The following is an 8,487-nucleotide window of genomic DNA, read 5'->3' as shown; positions in this document are numbered from 1 at the left end:
TATAAAGTAAAATATAAATTTAGAGAATACATATTAAATAACTAAAAAAAAATGTTTATATTTTAACAATCAAATTAATAAAGTTAAGTATTATAAGGACATTTTCACGCGGTTCCCTATCATCCTAATTAGCATTACAAGGACAAGTTGGTGGCTGAAAAAGATACCAACTTTCTTCAGTGCTGCTCTTGTTCCCTATCATCCGATTGCTAAGCTCAAATTATTGCTAACTCGCATGAAAACCTGGGACATTCTTGGAGCCTATCTATGTCGATGATTGAGGAGCGATGAGAGGTGCAAAAATGCTCACCAATTCAAAACTAGATGGAAGCTATTCATTTACCAAGAGTCTCATCAAGATGAGTTACTCCATCATGTAACTAGAAGAAGTGACTAGTGAAAGGAACAAACCAGATGACCGTAAGTTTCTTCCTTCTAATCCATTGCTTGATATTCTAGTCCCTTAGATCTTTCTGTATTCTTCTTAGCAGACACCAACTGAACATAGAAACAGTAAAGAGAACAACATCATGGATGCAAAAAGAATCACGATATGAGAGATCTATTGATCCACTTACAGATACGAAGACCATTTCAGAACAAATAAACAACAAACAGGCAAAAGAGTATATGACTACCTCCTCTGGCACCCAAAAGCTAAGAGCTTTTCCTTGCTTATTAAACAACAGATAGGAAGACTATTCCGCCTTCGTCAACCACCGTAGCTTACACCCCTAAACTTGATCGAAATGGTGGTTCTAGGCCTTTAGGATTTCTTTTCCTAGGCATTCCAAATGCATGGGAAGGCTTGCATTAGATAGACTAAGGTGTTGTTCTACTGTTATCTACTCTGTCTAAAATTGATCCCAGCTGATGTTTTTGAGTGCAAAAAGAACAATCTAATTGTGCTTGGCATAACTTATCTTGTTAGTTTTTTACCTCCAGACATCTTTTTTTGTCGCCAGTCCAGCAGTACCCTGGCTCTCTTCCACTGGCAATGGGACCTGCTGCTACTGCCACCAACCAGAGGGAACCTTGGCCTTTGGCTCCTTCTACTTATCTTCTTAGTTCGGGACCAAATTTGTTAGGAAAGGGTTTAGAATCCATTCACATACGAAACTATATCTAATAATCGATTAACTTGCACCATGTATTCATTCACCTACCATTATGATTAATTAGGACGATCTACCAAAACTCTCAACCGATTTATATCTCTCTTTTGGTGGGATCGCACTCGTGCAGCATGGGGGACCAATGATTAGGATGATGATTTGTGGATTACTTGCAACGTTAAATTTTGGGATAATTAGGGCTAACAAATGGTAAATAATTAATTGATTAGAACTAAGTAGATCAAGACTTCTAACTGCTTCAAGAGGCACCAATTAATTAATTAATTAATTAATTAATAATATTCAACAGTTATAATACGAGAGGAGAAATTAAATAATTTTAAAAAAAAGTATAATGCTCATTAATATACATGGGGAGGTAGAGGGATATTATTTAGAACAAGCCGAGTAGGACATCGGAGACAGCTCATCATCTTCCCGTATTACACCCTGTGATCCTATTGGGTGTTGGCAAAAAAAGTGCGGGGACCCACCTTTTCCAATTATATCCATCCATTTAAGAATATCCACGTCACCCATCCTCCCCCTTGTATTAAACCCAAGCCTTCTCTCCCTCTCTCTCTCTCTCTCTCTCTCTCTCTCTCTCTCTCTCTCTCTCCAATCAAGAAAGAGGAAACGGCGGAGACCGACGAAGATCTTCTCGAGGGTTAGGTGTTTCATGGAGACGGGGTCGCACTCGGATCCCCTCGACGACGCCTTAGCTGGCCGGAGATGGTGCTGCTTCTGCATCCCCTGGTCTTCTTCACGCCGGCGTCCGGAGGCGCCGTCGCTGGAAGCGGAGTGGTGGGATCGGATGAGGGCGAGCGAAAGGTCCGGCGACGAGCGGCGGTCGCCGTGGTGGAGCAGGGGACTGAGGGCGCTGATGAAGGTGAGGGAGTGGTCGGAGCTCGTCGCTGGCCCCCGGTGGAAGACCTTCATCCGGCGGTTCAATAGGAACCCTAGGCACCACGGGGGCGCGGGAGCCGGATCCGCGAGGTTCCAGTACGATCCGCTAAGCTACGCCCTAAACTTCGACGAGGGCCACGGCGCGAGCCCGGAGGGGGATTACGTCGGGTATCGCGACTTCTCCGCTCGGTTCGCCGGGCCGCCGTTGACGGCGAATTCCTCAATGGACCTCGGGGGACGTGACGCGCCACCTCTGTTCGTCGCCGGAGGAATAACGTGCGCCGGAGGGGTACAGGTTTGAGGTGAGGCGCACGTTACCTGGAATTCAATTTCCGATAAAGAAAATGTTAATTGTCCTTCTCGTTATTAGCTTGCTTAGTTGAGATCGATTGTGATGTTTAGCTGCAAAAATAATGTCAATACTACATTTTCGACATTTTATATTCCCGCTCTTCTTCCCTTTCTTTTCTCGACTCGCGTAGATCTTGTCACCAAGGATGTACATATGACACAGTCCAGTCGGAAAAGAAATTTCTTCTCCCTTATGATACAGTGTTCATATTACTCGATTAGTTTTGATGAAAAATTTAGCATTACTTTCATAGAGGTGGATGCTTGTTTGACTACTATTATTAAAGTATAGATTTCTAATGATGACGATGGAATGAGATAAGGAATTATCTCTTGGGCTTAGAATATACCAAAAGGTGGGTCTTATTGCTAATTTCTATGTATTAATTCTAACCTAGGGACCAATCTGGTGGCTTGTCTTGATCGAGATACAGTTTTAATGCGAGATGGGTGGAAAATCTTAATTACCTTTTTTTCTCCTTCCCCCTTTTCCAATGTCCAAGTGGATGGTTCAATCATGACCATATCTGAGCCTCTTGGAATTATTTTGTAAGATTTTAATCTAGTTTGTGGAACAGACTGGTACCTACCAAACAAACGATATGGAAAGATCACAAGTGTGGCTAAGGATGACTTTTTAGTGCATTATGATTTGTTTATAAGATACAGTGGTTTGTGACATTGATCACACCTTAGCTTTAGTCTAAAGACTTAGTATATATAGGGCTGGAAATAAAAAAATATGCATGAGAGAACTAACCTTACCCCATGAGGCCATGAGCCCAATAGCCCAGTATATGAAAGGATTAATATATTGTCCAGACCAACTAAAGCCCATGGGAAGAAGAAGAAAGGTCCATTATGCAGGAGGTGTTATGAAATATGTGAGTCTACTGGTTTGGTGATTTTAATTCTCTATGATGTAATAACTATGATATGATGTGCTACTTCAATTGTTCCTGTGCCTCTTTGTGTTCTTCCCTTTTGGTCATCCTCTGATTAAAGTATGTTCTGACCACCATGTCAGTAGGACAACAAATTTTGTTCCATTAAACCAAGGACTCGGTAGATCAAAATTCCCATATGCTAATTAAGGTAGATCATGGATCCATGAACAATCAACTCACAATCATCAGAATTCAGGGCACAGTAACCATAAAAGAGTTTAGATTCAATTTGACTTCTTTGGATACAGAAATTTCCTTTAATAGGTGAAAGAGAACATTTTTTGAATTTCTGAATCATCTGTTCTTTTCCTAACTCTAGCCCTTTCTTGTGAATTATATATAATATGTGATTTTAATTGATTGCACATCCTTTCTCTTTCCACTTATCCAGCCTCTTTTTTTCTCTTGTTATCATGCTTAAAGAAAATTGGAGATTCTTCAGACAAAGTGAAGACTGAAGAGGCTGCTGAAAGGATAAAGGAGGTATTTTTGGGAAAGATTATTTCTCAAAAGTAGACTGCAAGAAGAAAGAGAATATTTAAGGAGTGAGATAGGAGGAGAGCAGCAGGTATTTGAAGCCCAATGATGAAACTATACATAAACCAACAAGAAAAGTAGTACATATGAATCTCTCAAGAAGAGAAAAAAAAAATGTATTGGCATAGGAGTTCTCTCAAATTTCTTCTGCAAGTATGCATCTCCGATGTTGCAGATAGCGACAATAATTTAGAAACTTGCAGATATTTGGCAGTCGAGAAGAACTTTAACCAGGACAAAAAGATTCCTTCTAAGTGCAAATGGAGTCCCACAAAGTGGGCTTCCATCCAAGTTAGATGGTTCTCCAATTTTGCCTGTCAATTCCACGAAATTTCCTCAATATTCCTGTCAATATCACACTTGATTGCAATTGATAGAGAGGAAATTCCTGGCTTGAACAGCTAAGTTCATGTTGCAAAAGGATCCTAAGGCTACCAGACTTTAACATGCTTGTCTCTCTCTTTTAATTAATATTTGCACTTTTGTATTATTTTTCTTTTGGCAACACCATTACATGGAGCCAGTGTCACATGCAGCTGCACATACTAACAGTTAACAATAATATTTGATGCAACATGATAAGTTTCATATGTCAAATGGGTATGTGTGGCATCTGATAGCATTCAAAATTAGACATCAGTCCAAGTGATAGGTGGGGATGCACTTTTTTCATTCTCAGAATATAATTGTCAGTATAGTCTTGCTGAAATTTTCTGATCTCCATCTGTGGTCCTAATTGTTAGATATATCCTCTTTACCTACTCAAGAATTATATAACACAACAAGAGAGGCATGCAATCCCCTTGATCAAGATATCAAAACAAATTACATTACTTGGTTTGCGTGCCAAGACATCTTCACATTCATCCGAAACTAATGATGATGTATTATAATGCTAATAATTGATACCAGTTACTTACACACAAATAGTTGTTGACCAACCTATGGAAATTCAATATTCAAGCTAGGAAAGGTGAGGACTTCTATTACTACATAATCCACCATAAATAACACTAGAAGTGACACTTTACTTTACGATTACATCGGTCTAACAAGATATCATAGTTAGAAATTCTATCCAAAAGGAAAAACAAGTTTAATTTTTCTTTCAAGATTCCAGCTAACAAACTCATGATACTGTAATCACATATTACAAAATTATTTCAATAACTCCAAAGTTTTTATCAGTTTATGAGCAACTTTCAAGTGAAGGTCAGTGATAAGAGTCTCAAGATAGCTAGAGTATACGAATAAGAACTGCCGTACCAGTAGCTCTTAATCTCATGTTTGAACAACCATTCAGAAAATGTCAAATCATAAATCAGCTCGACATAACCTAATAAATAGATAAAACTGAAGCAACTAGATGTAGCTTTCATGCAAAGAATAAAGCAAGCTAAGCTAGTAGAGAAGCAGTGGATGCACCTACTTCCATTCCTAACTAGTTTTATTTGTTTGACTCTTCTATCATAAGAAGGACAGGGATTGTAGGTCCAGAACTTTTACGGGGTCATTGATGTCAGCCAACTGAATGTCTCAGAAATGGCAGTGTTTAGCATGAAAGAACACTCTTGTCAGGCAGGACTACAGGTTCAGACCAGAAAACAAGAGAGCTACAGCAGCAAGGCCACAAGCTTATCTTGTTAAAGGGCTTTCAGCACAGCAACCAACTGTCCAACTTTTCCATGGGTATGACCTCAATAGAAAACAGAAATAACAAAGTGAAGAGAAACCACTTCAGCTAATATAAGAACCAAAGGGCACAGATGCATTGTGCTGGTGCACCAAAGGACCATCTCAAATAAGGATTTATTGTAATCTCCTTAAGAATTATCAAACATGTGACAATGGCTTCTATTCTGATGATCTCCTACAAGGACATGGATGCAAAGATCATAGTAGTCTAGATTCTGTATTACCAATTAGGAACCTAGTGGGAAATATTGTAGAGGTTTGACCGAGTTAAAGGATTTTAAAGAAGCAGATGATATCGAGGACATAAGCAACTGTGAATTGCCAGTGCCTTGCCGCTTTACCCCTTGGAAACCGATAGCAGTAAATTCTTCATGAATAAATAAGTTAGAGAAGAAAAGAGGAAACAAAATGAAATGAATGAATGTGAATAAAGAGAATAAGAATATGACTGTAGGTTAAGAAATTAAATAACCACCACTAAGGAAAACAGCATTTTTCACAGAACAGATATGTTTCATGTATCGCTAATACCTTTCCCCATCATCCATGGCAAGTTTCCATCCAAAGAGGAAGCATCCGAAGAGATGATAGGGAACTTCCCCTTCTTGTTAGGCCACTGCCAGATCTTTGACACCGAAAAGCTATCTCCTTTGCTCCCAGCACAAATCTTCTTCCCTTCCCAAACCTCGCTGTTTGAGGAATTTTCACTAATTCCCCTCATCCTGACACACCCAACATCTCCATTTCTTCTCGAACTACCACGGAGGGCAACTTGGAGATTGGAATCACCAAGCACATATTGATAAGAGCCCAAAGAGTAGCACCTCCTAGCATCCAAATTACTGCTGCTGGTCTCCCCTTCTTCTCTTCTCACAACCCCAGTGGCATCATGATTATCATCCTCAACACCACCATCTTGACAGCTCAGATTCCTGAATTTGCCAAGCCTCACAGGGAATACTCGCTTCTCAGCTACAATCTCCTCCGATTCAACTGGCTTCAGCCCTGGCAAGGGAAACCCATCAACCTGATCCCCAGAGAAGCACTCCTCCTCTCTCGCATCTTCAACTTCAAAGATTGGGTTCTCAATCCCAAGGCCTTGGACATAGAGTGCTCCCCTGCAGAGGGGGCAAGTCGAATTAGAGAGGAGCCATGTATCAATACAGTCGATATGGAAGGCGTGGCCACAAATGGGCAGGAGCCGGAGCTTGTCCTCTTGGGTAAACTCACAAAGACACACTGCACAATCAAAAGGTTCTTTCGGACCGACGATCTCCTTATAGAGGAAGACGGGCAGCGCATCGATGAAGGCCTGATCGAGGCCAGAGTCATGAAGGTGGAAAAGCTGCTGGAGCTGCCTCTGAAGTGCCTCGGAACCGGATATCTCTGTTGCCTGGTGCCCGGTGGAGTGGGAGGAGGAGGTGGGAGGGTGCTTCTTGATAAGGAATCTCACCAGGAGATGCAGGAGGCCAGAGATGAAGAATATGACTGCAAGAATTACAATGATGAAGAGGACAGCAGGGCTTATCCTATTACTGGGAGATGGTGGTGTTGGCGGGGGTTGAGTTGATGAATATGGCAATGAGTCTCTCTGGAAGCTATTGAGATGATGAGATTCGAAGGGAGGAAGAGGAGAAGAGGACAGAGGAGAATGAGGGAAAATTCCATCTCTCCTCTTGATTTGAGAGAAAACCCAAGAATTTCTAGTGGATGGGTAGACTAAAACAACCATCTCCTTCCTTGATCTGGGACCAAAACCCACAAGTCATCTGATGAAATGGCTGACTAAAAATTCAAACTTCCCTCCTCCCAGCACTGCAACTCTGCAAATCCACCTAATAGAGGAGCTGGACAGGCCAAAAAGATTGTAAAATTTATAGCTTGAGGCCAATTCCAGATCACACACAGTACTAAAAAAAACAATATTTCTATCTTTCAGTTGAAATTTCAATGATACAAGCAATAAGAAGCCAAACAGGACGAAGAACTCCAAAGTTTAAAACTTTTTTCTCAGATTAAATCCAGTACCACCCCCATGTGCACCTCTACTTCTTTCCCATGCTTCTCTCTCTCTCTCTCTCTTAAATGACAGCAAGCAAGAACACGGATGGGAAGGGAAATAAATCTAGGTAAAAGGTCTGGCGACCTACCTCTACTTTCGGAAGCCCTTCATCAAGGAGTAGGCCTTCTTCTCAAGATTGTTTTGGTTTTGGCGATCATTAGCCTTCCCTTTTCTCTTTTGCTTACGGACTGCAACAAGATACCAAACCCTATTGTAAACAAATTAGAAAGGGAAGAAGACTAGTCCTGGAGTGACGGAGATGGTGGCAACTCTCCAAATCCCAAGGTGGTTTTATTTCTCTGTTTATACGGGGGAAAACTTTTGCCCTCTCTGCTTTCTTTCAGAAAACACCCTGCCAATTTTACAATTTGATCCACCAAGGGTGTTTCTAGAAAAAATAATCTATTTGGAAGGAAGGAATTCTACTACTATGGTCTATGGTGCGAAAGAGAGAGAGCGAAGGAAAACTGTTAAAAGTGGAACCTCGTAGACATCATCATGGTCTTAGAATTTGACTCTGCTACTTTTATCAGGAGGCATGCAGAGAGGAGTGGGTAAAGGAAACTAGGAGGGACCTTTTCGAAAAAACAAGGTCTTGTAAGGGTTATTTCGTAGAAAGGCACTACGTAAAAGTTGGCTATCATGTGATCCTTTTGATGTGATGTCAGTTTTTATACACAGTAGCTTGTATTGGTTGTATATGACGACATCCTGATCTCTGATGACCTTTATGTAATCGGAGGGAATCGTAATTAAGCAAGTGAGAAGGACTAAATTGCTTAAATTGTAGGTTAAGAACTTAAAGACTATTGCGTGCCTTTGTGTGAGGATGTTACTTAGAAGTTAGAAGGACGCATTCATTGCATCCTAATAC

The 8,487-nt window shown here is 40.8% G+C and overlaps 2 protein-coding genes across 2 annotated transcripts; one reads left to right on the top strand and one right to left on the bottom strand.

The window, feature by feature from the left end:
- The first annotated feature begins 1,717 nt into the window (after positions 1 to 1,717).
- On the top strand, positions 1,718 to 4,486 carry LOC140777378 (uncharacterized). Its single transcript, XM_073121437.1, has 2 exons — positions 1,718 to 2,323; positions 3,743 to 4,486. Exon 1 carries the CDS (start codon positions 1,795 to 1,797, stop codon positions 2,320 to 2,322), a length of 528 nt encoding a protein of 175 aa, XP_072977538.1. The 5' UTR covers positions 1,718 to 1,794; the 3' UTR covers position 2,323; positions 3,743 to 4,486.
- Positions 4,487 to 5,949: 1,463 nt separating this feature from the next.
- On the bottom strand, positions 5,950 to 7,908 carry LOC140777376 (RING-H2 finger protein ATL46). Its single transcript, XM_073121435.1, has 2 exons — positions 7,702 to 7,908; positions 5,950 to 7,398 (listed from the first exon to the last, which is right to left on the bottom strand). Exon 2 carries the CDS (start codon positions 7,281 to 7,283, stop codon positions 6,066 to 6,068), a length of 1,218 nt encoding a protein of 405 aa, XP_072977536.1. The 5' UTR covers positions 7,284 to 7,398; positions 7,702 to 7,908; the 3' UTR covers positions 5,950 to 6,065.
- Positions 7,909 to 8,487: the final 579 nt, after the last annotated feature.

This window comes from Typha angustifolia, chromosome 15, assembly GCF_048772165.1.
Source record: "Typha angustifolia cultivar Huaian chromosome 15, ASM4877216v1, whole genome shotgun sequence".
In the NCBI taxonomy this organism is placed as follows: Eukaryota; Viridiplantae; Streptophyta; class Magnoliopsida; order Poales; family Typhaceae; genus Typha; species Typha angustifolia.
This window is presented reverse-complemented; position numbering and strand designations above follow the sequence as displayed.

Coding starts and splice junctions, on each gene's coding strand:
- LOC140777378 (XM_073121437.1), top strand. CDS start 1,795: ATGGAGACGGGGTCGCACTCGGATCCCCTCGACGACGCCTTAGCTGGC.
- LOC140777376 (XM_073121435.1), bottom strand. CDS start 7,283: ATGGTTGTTTTAGTCTACCCATCCACTAGAAATTCTTGGGTTTTCTCT.